This window comes from Eurypyga helias, unplaced genomic scaffold, assembly GCF_000690775.1.
Source record: "Eurypyga helias isolate BGI_N326 unplaced genomic scaffold, ASM69077v1 scaffold14163, whole genome shotgun sequence".
Lineage (NCBI taxonomy): Eukaryota > Metazoa > Chordata > Aves > Eurypygiformes > Eurypygidae > Eurypyga > Eurypyga helias.
This window is the reverse complement of record NW_010241953.1, coordinates 1-15,146: the sequence shown is the minus strand read 5'-3', so window position 1 is coordinate 15,146 and position 15,146 is coordinate 1. Positions and strand designations below refer to the sequence as shown.

Genomic DNA, 15,146 nt, shown 5'->3' with positions numbered 1-15,146 from the left:
TCACAGGCCAGCGTAGGGGCTCGACTTAATGCGATACCCCTCGGACAACCACCACTGGCATTTCCGTTCCGTGGCACCACAGACGGATGCAGAGGTACCGTGATTCCGTCTGCATCACCGAGTATTTCAAAATCCCACACAGCTGGAGTGGGGCAGTTTTCCAAACCACACAGACACCAAAAACTAGGAACATTCACTTCTTTGCGATAAGAATCCCAAGGCCCCACCGTGGAGGCCATTTATGCTCCGAGATGTGGTTTCCCCGGCTCTTTACCTGAGTGAATATGTTGTGAGTCTGGCTCAGAATCCACCTTCCGTCGGCATCCGGAGCTACCAGCAATTTCAGAGTCCCTATGTAAACATCCGTGCAAAGGGTCCAGAAATGGGGGTCATGTAAACTGTAAACTCCTTGCAACTGCTGCACCTGCAGACACAGAGCAGTTTAAAACAGGTTTCAGAAAACATTCGCCTGCGCTGTGACACGTACGGAAAGATAAAGGTTGACGCGTTGTTTTATTCCGGCTCGCTGCGGTGGGTCACTGCAGTTCTAGCACTATCCCAGTAATTGCCAGGAAGGGGAAGCACAGGCTGCTGCATTTACACGACTGTACTGGACTACAGTAATACATGTCAGCTAATGCAAACACTGTACAGGAAATCCAGCAGCAGTTCTGTAAATATTCTTGAGTGCTTAGGTTTGTCCTGTCAAATCCCTTCTTTTCCCGTCCCGTTTCAGCAAACCCTCCGCAGGATGAGTCCGACCCTGTAACTGCCCCAGGAAAGGCGACGCTCCCCCGAGCGCTCTGCGTAACTGTGCGACGGCGCCGCAGCGCTCAGGCCGTGACACAGCCACGTGAGTTAACCAGGAGCACCAGGAGAGGCCGGATCCCGTCATCGGTGTATTCTGGTAAATACACTTCCCACCTCCCTTTACTAAGAACTAGTTCTTGAGGGAGACAAAAACTGCACAAACCACAGACACATCAGGTACACAAAGTGCTCTGAGAGGAGAAGCTTCGGGATCTCTTTTCCTACACCATTACAGCGTGTTTTGAAGCACAAACGGGCCTGAGGCTACACACGATTCAGGATGTTGGAAGGGTCGGAAGCAAACCGGTACCTCCATCTGTACAGTCTGAGGCACCTTTCAGGGGGGTTCCTGGGAAAACACCACCAAATACCCTCCCCCACACCGCTGGGCTGACGCCAGCAGCTCCAGCTGCAGCAAAGCAGCCTGCGAGCTCACCCTCTGGTAGCACTGAGGCAGGGCGTTTTCCAGGGAAGGAGGAGTTCGCTGCATCAAAATTCCAATGGATTCTTTCAGAAGTGGAACAATGCTGGAAAGAGAAAGGTACGTCAGCTACAGTAACACTTTCAGAGCTGCAGGGCAAAGAGCCACATAACACTGTAACGCTCAGGAAGAGTTTTCCTTCGGCCGTTCTGCCCGAGCCCAGCGCGCTGCCACGCCACCCCGGTACGGAGGATAAAGGGACGGACAAAACGGCTGTGGCGCCTTACTGAAGGCACGATCACTTCTCCCCCGATGTCCCACAGAGACAACTGGGGGGCAGTCCCAGCAGATCAATAACCATGGGATTTGAGGTGAGAAGTTTCCTGGCAAAGCAGCTGGTGTAGCCCAGAGCCAACCCCCACGGCAACGGCCACCCCTCACAACCAGCACCGCGCGCAGCTGCGGGCCCCGCTGTCTGCAGCGTAGGGCATGCTTTGCTTGCCAACGACGGTGACAGCAGGGAGGTCGGGGAACAAAAGGAGCATGGGCCAGCCCAGCTCCAACACAGTCATTTCGTCAGAAACAGACAATGTAGTGTATTCCTGAAGGGAACTAAGTGTAGCGTCTCACCTGAGCTCAAGGATTAAACATCTGGAAGCAATCAGAGGTTTTAGGGTAATCCCTCCCAGCCAAATGGTCTTGTTTCATCAGTCAACTAAGACGACACTTAACACCCCTTTTTATTATTATTACTTGTTTTTAATGAGCCCAGGAGACTGGCCAGCCCTTCCCTGAAGCCACCCCTGAACATTCACACTCCTCAGTACTCAGCATGCTGAGTTCTTTCTTCGGGAGCAGCACATGGTGTAGCACTCAGCAGAGCCTCCTAAAAGTTTCAGGAGGATGACCCAACTAAAACTTAGAGAGCAATCTGATCTCGAGAGCACGTAGGTCACCGATGCTCTGGACCACAAGTGATGGTGTAGTGCAGGACCTGCACGCTGAATTTCAGCGTTCAGCGCTGGCTTCACAGCTGGAGTACAGAGAGACGGGTAAGAGGCATCCCAAAAACACTGGAGTGTCAGGTTCTATGGACACTGGATTACACAGGTTTAGGGAAAAAGGTTCTCTTATCAATGGAATAATGTCTGTGTCACAAGCGCTCCAAAGGGACCTGGAGCTGCCAAAACACTCCACTGCTGAACTGGGTTCAGTTTAACTCTGCTTAAACCCAGGTTTGCTTCTTAAGACAAACTCGAGACACCAACACAAAAGTTCAGGCACAAACAGAATACAGGCGTTTTGAACGCTGACCTCACCCTCCTAAATTTAACAAGGCCCCTCTAACCCACATCCAGAGGCTTCAGGACACACATGTACGGGCTGTGCATTTTTTCCCAGGGAAAAGGCTAAAGGAATGGAGGTGCCTTTTGACAGGACGCACCGCGAAGAGGGATGCTGCCAACTGTCCTGTGTCATCATCTCTTGCTGTAAGCAGACTAACGTGACAAACTACAGCACCTGGTTTTCTCGTGTCTCAGGCTTTCCGTTGTTTCATGCATCCTACTGAAGCCCAAAGCCTTTAATTAAAACCCAGGACTCCGCACAGCATGCTCTTTTCTCAAACACCGACCAGAGAAGCAGAATGACCTAATCGCCAGGAGGCAGCCGAAACACCAGTTCCATCTCTTGTGACTGAAGAAGACGCTAGGGAAGATGACACCAAGCAGGCCAAAAGCGTGGTTAGAGAAGTTGACCGAGCTTTCCTTTTTCTTGGCTTAGTCATGAGTGCAAAATACATGTGGTTGTCTCTGCAGCAACTACTGCACTGGTACTTCCCCCTTTTCTTTATTTACAGAAGGATTACAGAGGTAAATAAATAGTGCTGAATCCTCTGCAAGCAGTTTTTGGTGCATAAGCAGTCTGAGTGCTGCTGCTGAAGCAGCCACCGTTTCCCCACGGTCCCTGAATGTCAAACATATGCTCCTGCACAAGGCAGCGGGATCTGACCGCAGCCAGACACGGGACACAAGCACATCCCCTACGGAAGCCAGAGCAGCCAACACGTGCCAAACGAGCCCGCAACGTGTCGTGCCTTCATGCCCCCTGAGAGGGGGCGAAGGTGTTCACAGAGGTGGAAGCCGTGAACGTGCAAGCCCAGCTGCTGCTGCTGCTACAAATGGTTAACGAGGAGCGAGAGCAGCAGGCTCGGGCAGACCCATTCCCGTCCTGGCCTCTTGATGCCCCTGATGCCCCTGTGTCTGCAGCCGCAGCTGCAGAGCAAGGCTGAACACAGCTCCCGGTGAAGAGCCCTTTACACAGCCAGGGAACTCATCGTTCCTCCCAGCACTACCGAGAGCAGAGGATTCTTGTGACACATCTTGTGGGAGACAAACACACACTGCTAAGGCTCCAGACCAGCTCTGGTTCTTCAAATACCACGGCTGGAAGTCTACAGCCAGGCTTCAAAATCTTCTTTTCGCAGGCACCACCCGCACCGGCAGTGCCACGGCCGCCAGCCTGTTGCAGAACTCCATGAGGCAACAGCAGTTTTAATCAGACTGCAGGCTTTGTGCAAGACAAGAAGCACAGGTTAAGCATTTACTGTCCCATTTTGAACTGTCCTCATCAAAGCGGCACCCCGATCCTCACATGAGGCTGGCAGGTACCGTCTCTCTGTAAGCGGAGGCAGCGCGTGCCGCATGCAGCTCGGAACGCCAAGGCCGAGCACGCTGGTTTGGGGAGCTTTGCTGTAGAACATCTCCTCTCCCTCTCGGTGAATGCAGCACTTCATTAAAGAAGTAGTTGTTAACAGGGTTATGACCTCAGCACTACAGGCAAACACCCCAAATGTTGCAGCCATGTCCTCCCCCAAAGCTTGAGCTGAGGCGGCATTACTTGATGTAAAAATGACATCACCCATGGAAACAACTGCTCTGAATGGCTGAAGTTAAACTGCCTCGTTCCTCTGGCCACCTCATGCGCAGTCTGCAGGGCCCCTCCAGCCTGGCAGCAGGCACAGACCCAGTGCCTTTTGGAGACATGTGGCTCTAATCGTGGTTTCGGACAAACACTGTGATTTATCCTGGGGTTGTGGCTTTTGCGTGATGACTAACTTCACATAGCTGGTGGGAATATGAAAATTGCTTCAACATTTCAGGAGACGGCTTAAAATCCTAAGGCTAAAAACTAAATGGACATTTAGTTTTAAATATTAAAAGCAGTTTAGAGATTTGAGGAATTGTTTCTTGGTTCAAGCACATTAAATTATGAGGAAAACACCTTGGAGTGTCAACCTGAACAACTCTGGAACAGCCAAGCTCTTTTTTAAACAGACGACTCAAACAAAACGCTAACAGGACAGACTCACCTATTTTAAGCGTGTCCTATTTGTCCATCACATGGACACTCGCATGAGTCTGTATCGAGAGTAATCAGAGACAGATCTGTCAGCTACCGGCGGCAGCATCCAGGAACACGGGAGAGCTGCAAGCCCCAACACCAGCTTCACCCTCAGGACCGGCCATAGATTTCTGATGCCAAGATTTTAAACGGTCACAGGACACAGCCCGTCAGCTAAGGAACAAAACCGACCAAGCCCTCTGCTTGTCGGCACTCAACGGACAAATAAATGGAGGCAGCACAAATTCCTACAGCAGTAAAAGCTGAAGTACATTGGGAAAGGATCTGACCTGGTGCCTTCGCCCCTCTATATCAGCAGAGTGATGTGGGCTGTTCTCCTTCCCCCAAAAGGAGACAGTAAAGCACGAGATGCAACAGTGTTAGCAGCGTTTCTGTCCACCCCAGCCACAGACTCGACTGGGGGCCGCGCACACAGGCTGCCCGAGGGAAGAGCCCAATCCCAGCTCTCCATGCTCCAGCAAGAGCTGCCTGACTGCTGCTCCCACTCAGCTCAAAGTGCATTTACTGGTCAGGGAAGCCCCGTGGGGGAATCCCCCATCCTGCTCACACCATGTGGGCAGCACGTTCTGCGGCAGCTTGCACGAGCTCGACCGGAGTGCGTCACCTCAGCGAGCGATGTCGGGAGCAATGCGGAGCGACTGGCAGCACGCAGGTTCCTGTGGGCATTCAGAGCCTGAAACGCGTTGCCCCACTCTGCTGAACGGGGAGACTCGCCGCAGCAGCTCCACGAAGGCCGCCACACGCAGGGCACACGCGCGCCGTATTCGGGGTCGGCGTCACCAGAGGGCACTTGCCACCGAAGAGGCAGAGCTGGAGCTGCGGCACTCTGCCCCGCACCAGCACCGCAGCCTCCCCACCGTGTCCCCGCGCGAAACGCCTGCCCGCCCACTCCGACCCGAACAGCCCCACATTTACAGCTGTTTGGGAACCAGCAACCGGGATAGGCCACAAAACTACTCAAAAGTGTTTCCATCAGATCTTACATGGAATAAGGATTTGTCGGAATACAAAGGAAAAGACAGTTCATGCTGGGGGGGTAAAATATAAATAAAAAGATAACGAGTGCTGATCTGTGAAGGCCGGGGCAGACCCCGCACCAGCGGGCTCAGCTCAGCTCCCTGCAGCCCCCCTGCTCCGTCCGCCGGCGTACATCGGTTTGCGCACGCGCGCACTAAATACAGAGGGGAAGTTTTCTGCAGCTGGAACCCCAAAGACATTTGGTAGTATTATGCAAACAGAGGTAAGACATGCAGATTTAGGAGCAAAAGCTGTAGGAAAGGCAGAGAAAGATAGCTCGCACACGAGCACAGCAGAACTGCAGCGCAGAACGGGAGTAACAGCACTCTTGGAAGAAAAGCAAATGTCCCAGGTTATTAGGCCAACAGACAAACCTTTTCTTCTGAGCGGTAATTCCGATTGTAACTACCACCAAACCCACCCCCAAGCATCCGTGAGAGCAGTGCTTACCTTACACCTATGAGCAAAGCTATCAGCATGGAGCAAATGGGGTCTGCTATCATTAGCCCATAGTTCTGCATCAGTACAGCAGACACGATGACACCGATGCTTCCCAGCGTGTCTGCGACGATGTGCAGAAACACACCTGGAAGAGATCAGTCGGTACCATCACAACTCGCTCTTCTTAAAGGTAACGGAGTATTGTGAACACAGTTGACAGAGGACAGTTGCCAGGACAAGGTATCAGCGTTTGTGCTTGTTAAGCCCGTGCTCGGTTTCTGGTCAAACTCACCGAAAGCCATCACAGGGTTTGAACACACGTGTAGAACACAGAGCATTGAAGAACTGACACCGTTTCCTGCACTTAGCACTGAGGGTGTTCCCTGGCATAGCCAGCAACCTGACAGTTCCTGTCCAGCAATTAGCACATGTAGCTGGACTGTCTTCCTCCGACACCCACCCACAACGCCATACAGAAACCCCTGATGCCCCCAGTAAGTGCTGTGCGGGACGGAAAGCGTGACCAGCACAGCTCTGTAGAGCTCAGAGATGCTCACGGTGCACCGACAATGCGCTGTACAAGTTCTTTGCAAAGGAAGCAAAGACAAACAGTTTGAGAACCGCACAACACTGCAGGCACGAGGCACCCCGCTCTGATTTTGAGGAGTAACACAGTGTCGTAATAGACAGAGGAACCAGCACTGTGCCGGCAGCTAAACTTCAGCCTCTGGAGCTCTCTGCTGGCAGTGACGGGAACAGTCATCCTGAAACACCTCCTGGAATACAATTCTCAGAGGCGGATAACCCCTCCTCACAAAACCAGCAGACAGCTAACTACAAATCGGTAGTGACGTTTTCCAAGCCTACCTTTGCAGGGGCCCAGCTGGGACGGATGTCATTTGTTTCACGGCACCCTGGGATGCTGCGGTCAGCTCTGTGACTGCACCGGGCACACGCACGAAGGCTTCCTGCGCACTGATAGGCTGCTGGGAGGTGCTGAGCCACCGTCTGTTTTACTGGGTTCTCCCCTGCCCTTCACTTCATAACCTGTCTTGGTTTCAAGCCCAGAGCAGTTCTCACTTCCACTGTGATACTGCTTTTCCCTGTCCCACTGCAGAAGTGAGCCAGCAGCTGCAAGGTGCTCAGCTGCCGGCCAGAGGCAACCCCCCGGTACTGAGAAATTACAGTAACATGATAAACCCGAGGGATGAAGTCATGAAGAGGCTGACTTTTGGAGATCATCTGAAGTACCAAGTACACACACACGTAGTAGTGTCCCACGGACTCTGGTAGAGGTTGAAGACATGCCTTTTCCAGGACAACAAACGAGCCAGAACATCGCCCGGTGAGAGAACACAGTAGGCACACCTGGGTATGCTGAATAATGACCACCTCATACATTATGTAATGGTCTCCCTCTAACTTTTGGACAATTAAAAATGATGAATCAAAGCTCAAAACTGACATCTGAGTGATCAGTAACTCATTTATGGCAATGCACAGGAGGCCATGGACTCCAGTGCTCTTCCAAGCCGTTTAGAGGGAATTACTGTCCTGCCTAAAGCAACTGTAACAGCAACCGATAAACCACGAGACTCACTGTCACCATACCTTGCAGAATCTGTTTGCTGGATCCAGCCATCCCGTCGAGAGAATGGTCATCTGTGAAGAGAGTTATTGGCAGATTAACCTACCCAAACGCTCTCCGGTGGGTGATTCCGTTACGGTCTCCCTTTCGGGAATTTCTTGGACAGACAAGCTGCTTACAGGGACCAGCTTTTACTCCAGCTATTGGGTTTTTTGCAATAAAGTCTTAAAACACACTTTAAAAAAGGTCAATACCACTTTATACAGTATATTTTATATAAGTACACCTAAAAACGACGACATTTGGTTTTTAATGGAAAACAGACTGAGAAAGACGGCGTTCCTAGTGTTGAGCAAAGTAAGCCCCTCTCCAGATCACCAGCCATAAGCACAAGCAAGAAGGGTAAGGTCAAATCAATCTGCTAACCCGAAGTACTTGAGCAAGCGTTTATCAGTCTGGGAGAAGGCAGAACTAAGTTAAACAGTCCCCTCGACCAAACAGGTTAGTGCCTCTGCGCAACCCATCAGAAATACTAAAAAATCTTGTTAAAGGGCAGCAAATAACTTACGGTGATTTGGGCATCAAACTGCACCAAACAGCTGTATCCGCTGTCCCACTGGGGTGGGGGCATGGGGAGAGCAAGGCAAAGGCAGGAGGGGGAGCTCCTGCTTTCCAACCAAACGCCAGAACACTTGGAAAACAAGCACCAATTTTTTCCAAAAACCAGCAAGGAAGGGACCAGGGAGTGTTTTTATGCGTTGACACCTCCCGTCTGCAAGCATCCCCACTATTCCCTGCTTGGGATGTGCATGTTTTCAGCCACAGCAGATTCCGATCATGGCTTGGGCAGGAAGGACCGTCAACCCTGCGCATGGTTCCACACAGTGGCTCTTCTCCAGAGCGAAGGCTGCCGACCAGCCTGGCACGGGTGGCTCTTCACAGACTGCCTGCCTTCGTAGGAGAGATTTAAGCAAGTGCCGTTTTTCCTAACCAGCTGTAAAACAGATTACAGCTGCAGAAGATCTTCTGCTTGAGATCACAAACCAAGCACCACATGTCAATCCCAGGAGTAAAACTGCTTGTTCACCTTTGCTAATATCTTGATCTGTGTAATTACTCCGATGGCGAATACCAGGGAGGCAACTGAACTCCGCCTACTGATTTTAATAAAAACCCAAACACAGCTATATAATGAAATTACTCACCAAGTGGCAGAGCACACATCTGGTTTATGTTAGCTAACACGTAACCTTACAGCGAACACTCAAAAAACGTAGGTAAAGCAAGACCTTTAAAAACTAACACTGAACCTGCTGCCAGTGCAAGAGTGTTGACCAAACCGAGCCACGAAACACGGCAGCAGCCCAGCACAGCACACGTGTACTGAAACTACTTCCACAGGTGCTTGCTGCCAGCACCCGCTCTTTCCGTTTTTGCAAACTGTTAGTAGCGAATTTAAACTGAGTGAAGATGGCCAAGGACATGAGGTACTTACCATGACAGTAATCCTGCCCATGAGAGTGGCCATGGCCAGGGCCGTGGCCGTGAGTGTGTCCATGGCCATGCTTGTGTTCATGGCTGTGACCGTGGCCCCCGTGGCTGTGACCGTGGCCCAGACCACCGTTGAACAGGGAATGGCTGTGTTCATGCCCTGGAAACAAACATCACCGTCTTGAAGGCAAGTTTGCTTACCTTTGGTTCTAAGCTACTCAAAACCTGTTCATCTTAAGGTACGGCTTTAATTACGTTAAGAAAACTAACACAGGCTGTTTGTCATCCAAATCTATGCTGGGCAGCCGTATAAAGTATTGACCCGATCTGAGAAGTCAGGTGCTGTTACACCTTCCCAATTCTGAGATGGGTTGTACTACACTTTAGTGCCATTTGAAAATCGTCCCTATCAGTTTATGCTAAGCCGAAAGAGACACCCCTTAGCTGTGCAGAAAGAAAAAACCCAGAATGTTTACCATATATGTATTTAGGCAAATAAATTCCAAAGAGACACCAAGTTGGGAAGCACCTGAAGCTGAGCCATCCCATACTCAAAATGTGGTTCAGACACTGGTTTCTAAGTTTTCCAGCCAAGACCTCGCCTGACCCCAGCTTAGTTTGCTCCAAAAGACAGCCTGCAGTTCTGCAGTGAGGTGCAGCCGAGCACATGTTCCAGAAGGCGGGTTCTGGAGCTCTGGGCCCTCCGGTTAACGGACGTTAGCGTAAGAGCGCAGCAGTGGCGCGCTAGGGAGAAAAGAAGTGTCAGTTCTGTCGCCAGTCACATACAGTTGGCCAGGACTGCCACTACGAGACGTTCGATTTTAAACACTGGGGTTCTCGCTGGAGGACTAGGAGGTCCTGGACCACAGGGTGCCAAGAAAGGAAACTACTGAAAATCAGACATCCTACCAGAGCCATGCGAGTGCCCGTGACCGCCGTGCTGGAAAACAAATATTCCTATAAGGTTTACGATGAATCCTAGGATAGAAACAGGAAGGAGTCTCTCATGATGCACGTCAGGGGGTTCGAGTGCTCTCTACGGAAAACCCAAACAAACAAAACAGACAGAGTTTTACAATCTCTTTACATTATTAAAGGGCACTGAAAAAAATTGCTTAGATACAGGAGCATTCTCGTGCAAAACCATAAAGACATAATTAGAAATTACTCAGGACTTGCAGTTTTGGGATGGATACCAGCTAATCCTTGCTGTCTGAAGTTGAAGTTTTATTACTGAAGCTGTGAAAGTACAGCAGTAGAGGAAAAGTCACCGCGTGCTCCCAGGGTGACGGGTACAGGCACCAGCGAGGCCACGAGACTGCCGGCGACGTGCACTTCTGCAGTCCCACACAGAAAACGAGCCCCCAGCACAGGCAGAGGGAATGCTCAGCACGGGAGCCAAGACCAGCACAAAAAGAATGATGTTTCACCAGGGCCCCTGACCTTTCCAGTAGTAGGTTTTCATTTTCCTCGTAAGTTTTGTTGCTGTTTCTAGATCTGCAGTGAGGTTTTCCAAAGCTTTTAGGCAATTTCAGCCCAGTTCGTACTGATTTTGACGTATTTACAGGCTTATCTGTGTAGAGGTTATGTTCATGAAAGCTCTTCCCAGTTCTCTAATAAAAGAAAAACCCACCGGAACACGTTCTGCACTAGGAGTCAAAACAGACAAACTCTCCCATTCAAAAGGGAAGGCATTAGCGCAAGCTGATCAGAACCAGTTACCAGCTTTACTCAATCCGGCCTCAATTCAGTGCAGACAGCCCTGATGTTCAAATTTCAATCTTAAAATTACCACCTGAACCATCTGGTAAACAAAATAAATCAAGAAAAGTGCCCTCAGAAATGCTGCAGCTATTACTACTTGTCATTTGTATGGGACCGCAAGATTTGGGAGATAATGCTCTTTAATAGTTCAGCTTCACAGAATATACTTCCATTCCTGACGGCTGGCTCCTCTCCTCCAAAGAACTAGTTTTGGCCTTTCTTGGCCTCATTTGTCCTTCACTAATGAGAAGTAAAGGTGTTTCTGTGACATACTTCACTGGCTGAAAAACGGGCAGGGTAAAGCTCACATCATCTCCCCACACAATCAAAATACACTAAGAAGCTAGTGCAGGTACACTGGAAAAGCTGGGTTTCTGTGCCACGGAACAGCAATTTCAGATGGCCCTATTCTCTGCTCAAATCACTGATTTTTAAACCTATTACAAATATAACCAATTTCAAGTTTTAGCCCCATTAAACATGCTCTACAAACGGAAATGTGACAACTGATAGCGCAACTGACTTCGTCACGTACCTCAACACCTTCAGAAAAAATGAAGAATGCTGTGAAGATGAGGAATAAACCATTTACAAACCCAGCAAGTACTTCTGCTCGAACGTACCTGCAAGAAACAGAAAGCAAGAACAGCTATTACCAGCCCTGTTGAAATGCTGAGAACTGAGATGGGAGCACAACCTTCTACTTCTCAACCCGTCGTACTGCACGGCGACTTGCTAAATGGAGATGCAGGATAGAGACTACAGGTAAGTATATGCAATTTACTGCTGTATTCTGACAGAAATTGCCTGATCTAGGTGAAAAAGTTTTTAGTACATCAAAACCTTCCCCTCTGCGATCACCTCTACTGGAAGTGGGGGTATGAACATACGTTTGGAAGCCACGAAGCCAGATAAGCACGCACGACGTAAATAGTCTGCCGATGTGAAGTTCCGGTTAGTATCAAACAGCCAAACATTCATCTGCTCCCCCTCCAGCAGGGGGACTTTTACTCAGAGTTTTAAGTACAAATTAATTATTTCAGCTACTGAATTTTCCTGATAAAAACCAGCCAGGTTAGAATCACCTGCAATCCCAGCATAGCAAGCATCAGACTCGAACAACTGTGGCTGCTCTAGTGAACAGAACAGCAGCTGTCTAAATGCAGAGCAGTAATTAATACAGAACCTGCTCTCTTTGCAATTAGTTCTTGGTACAATCAATTCTTCCTAAATGGATTTCTGGCACACCAGGGTTTCCACCTTAATTAAACAGTGCTTTAAGCTTCAAATGACATGATCCACGCTTCGGCAAGAGAAGCTAAATGCTTACGTTTAGGTCAGCAGTGCCACGGGGAATGCAGCAGCCCACGTTACAGCTCGTTTGCTGTTAATTCAGCCAATTAATAAATACCATATCACCAGGGCACAACGGCAACATGCAGTGGAACCCAGCGCCCTGGGACAGGACCGGCTGCAGCCACCAAGGGCAGCGCAGGGTGAGGTACCCTGAGGGTCGGTGGCAATGGCAGCCACAGCAGGTGAATCCTGCTGGTCCCAAGAACAAGGTCTGCAAGCTGAGGTGCAGCACCCCGGAGACCTGGCTCTTGTCAGCTGTAACTTCTGTCCCGCAGCTGCCTGAGGCTCCCCGTGACCCACCTCATTGCCCTGCGGTGGAGCTGCCCTCCTGCTCCAAGACTGGTTACCACTGGTGTGGCCATGGAGATTTCGGGAGGGATAACCTCACCCCCAAAAGCAATGCCTTCACGTTTTTACTATTTCTAGGGGGATATTAACCTACAGGTTTTCATAACTCACCCTACAAACACCCTCCCCACTTTCAACACAGCTTTTCCATGTTCTGTATAAGGAGGTTTTGTTCACGAAGTGAGAAATTACTACCTAGACGTTAACTAAAATCCATTAAAGTAACAGCCGAAAGTTTCTTACCCATATGAGAAAGCATCGTTGGATCTCCATTTGGAAATAACTGAAGCTGCTAACCCAGCCAACAGGGCAGTACAGTCAAAAAACATATGAAAAGAATCTGATATGAGACCTAAACTGGAAAAGAACAGGAAAAAAAATGATGTTCCATATGCAACACACCGAGTGTGAAAAAACAGCATTTAGTCTTTTCCACACTAGAATACAGTGTGTGTCTATACACACACACTGCATTTAAATACGGATCCCACGCCAGTTTGTAAAAGTGGTACTGCACTTCCAGATTAAAAGAAAATTGGGTTTAAGAATACTGCTTTTGATTATCTACTATAGACAGCATATATATGGTTTAACTAGTGCAGTAACACTGCAGCTGTCCCGCTGAGGACTACCAGTACCACTACGGTGATGGCACTAAGCGTTTACAAAAGAGAATTCTCAGATCCGTTTCCAAACCTGATACTTTGGGAGAGTCTTCACACACAGGGAAAACTGGTCAACAAATCTTTAACGTGAAGTAAAAATAAACAACGAATCAGTCAAAGTTTCATGAAGTTTTGACAAAAGATGCCTGGGACAAAATACTTAAGGGCTGTAAAGGCTGTCTTCACGTGTAGTTTGAGTTCATCACAGCATCCTTCTTCTCGAGGACCTGATTTCGGAACTAACGCATCTGCCTCTTTTTTTTTTCCTGCTGCAGCGACTTGATGCTTTATGACTAGGGCAGGCTGAAAAGGGGGTTTCAGTACACAGGGAGCTCTAACATCAGAATCTCTTTTGCCCAAAATAAAAGCAGAACAGCAAGGTGTGTACTTGTGACGTACTTCTGACTACTACATTCCTTTCCCCACCAGCCACCTTTTATGTTTACACCGGTTTTATGCTTCGCCTGAGCAGAGGAGCCAGTGCCCAGTGGCACTGCCAAAGCAGCACACCTATATCCTTTTAACTTACTGCTGCTCAGCCCCAGGTTTCCACTCACAAACCTTCAGCTAGTGTTCTAGCCATTTATGAACCAGTATGGAATTTATCCAAGACGACGCAGTTGTTCTCACTGTGACAGATGGTGATGAAAGAGGGGTAAGTAACTGCATTACTTGACAGCAAAAAGCAAGGTTTCCAGCATCCTGATGTCTACAGGGAATGCACACGCTCAAAGTTAACGTGCTGTGGTGGAGCTACACTGAATCAAGGGGAGCAACAACAGTACTCCCGAGAGCTCGGAGCTGTCACCGACCTCAAGCACTGACAGTGTGCACAAGAGCCATAAGGGGCTAAGGGTGTCTGCTTCTTCGTCTTGCTAAGTTTGAAGACTGCAGTCATTAGCTCCTTTTGCTGGTAACCACCCTTACTTCTCCAGTTTGGCTGGAATATGCCCACACAGAAACAAAAGCACCAATATCTTGCTCCATCCGTGCTTTCAGCTGAATGGATCCAAGCCAATCCAGTCCAAAGACCCTAGAGTGACGTTAGGGCAATGATGAGGTGCTGCTTGCGAACCCTGGCAGCCCTTCAATGTTTGCCTCATGAGCTGCAGAGCCCTGACGAGGGGACACACGCTCCCTGTTGATGTGAAGGGTGTTGGGGCTGAAGGACCACTTCTGAAATGGCTTATTTTGATGCACAACTACAGCCTTGACTGACAAACACAGGCAATGTTTACCATGCTGGTTTACTCTGCGATCTCCAAAGCAACTTAACCTAGTTGACAAGTCACCCAGTCAGCAGAACTGGTGTTGGTTTGCAGGCTGGGTGCAAACTGGATGTAAAACCACACACAACAACTGCCAGATTTTACCATATTATTAATCATAAACAGGTTCTGTCAGTCTGCAAGGAAGCATGTGCATCGAAACACAATATGTGCTTCATATTTGAAGACATTTGATGCAGAGGTACTGATGCACTTCTGTTATTTCAATTGTCCCAGAAGTTCCATTTTCCCAATCCTTTGGTTGCCTAAGAACGTACACACCTCGGCTCTTGGAGACCGAATAACAAAACCCAGTTAGGGCAGTAGCAAGTTCTAGAGACGCTCTGTTCCACACTGAAGTCGCATGCAGTTCCGCTAACCAAAGCTCCAGCTACTTCACATCCACACCTCGGCTCTTGGAGACCGAATAACAAAACCCAGTTAGGGCAGTAGCAAGTTCTAGAGATGCTCTGTTCCACACTGAAGTCACATACAGTTCCGCTAATCAAAGCTCCAGCTACTTCACATTAAGAAACCAAAGCACTGACTGATAC

General features: G+C 49.3%; 1 protein-coding gene across 1 annotated transcript in view; it reads right to left on the bottom strand.

Moving 5' to 3' along the window:
* The window catches only part of SLC30A7 (solute carrier family 30 (zinc transporter), member 7), a 13,548-nt gene extending 467 nt beyond the window's left edge, over nt 1-13,081 (bottom strand). The window contains exons 1-8 of the mRNA XM_010148916.1: nt 12,903-13,081; nt 11,491-11,578; nt 10,101-10,227; nt 9,196-9,351; nt 7,724-7,774; nt 6,122-6,257; nt 1,247-1,337; nt 275-424 (exon numbers count right to left, since the gene is read on the bottom strand). Of these exons, the coding sequence (XP_010147218.1) occupies nt 275-424; nt 1,247-1,337; nt 6,122-6,257; nt 7,724-7,774; nt 9,196-9,351; nt 10,101-10,227; nt 11,491-11,578; nt 12,903-13,081 (978 nt within the window). The remainder of the gene's footprint in view (nt 1-274; nt 425-1,246; nt 1,338-6,121; nt 6,258-7,723; nt 7,775-9,195; nt 9,352-10,100; nt 10,228-11,490; nt 11,579-12,902) is intronic.
* Between the last annotated feature and the right edge of the window lie 2,065 nt (nt 13,082-15,146).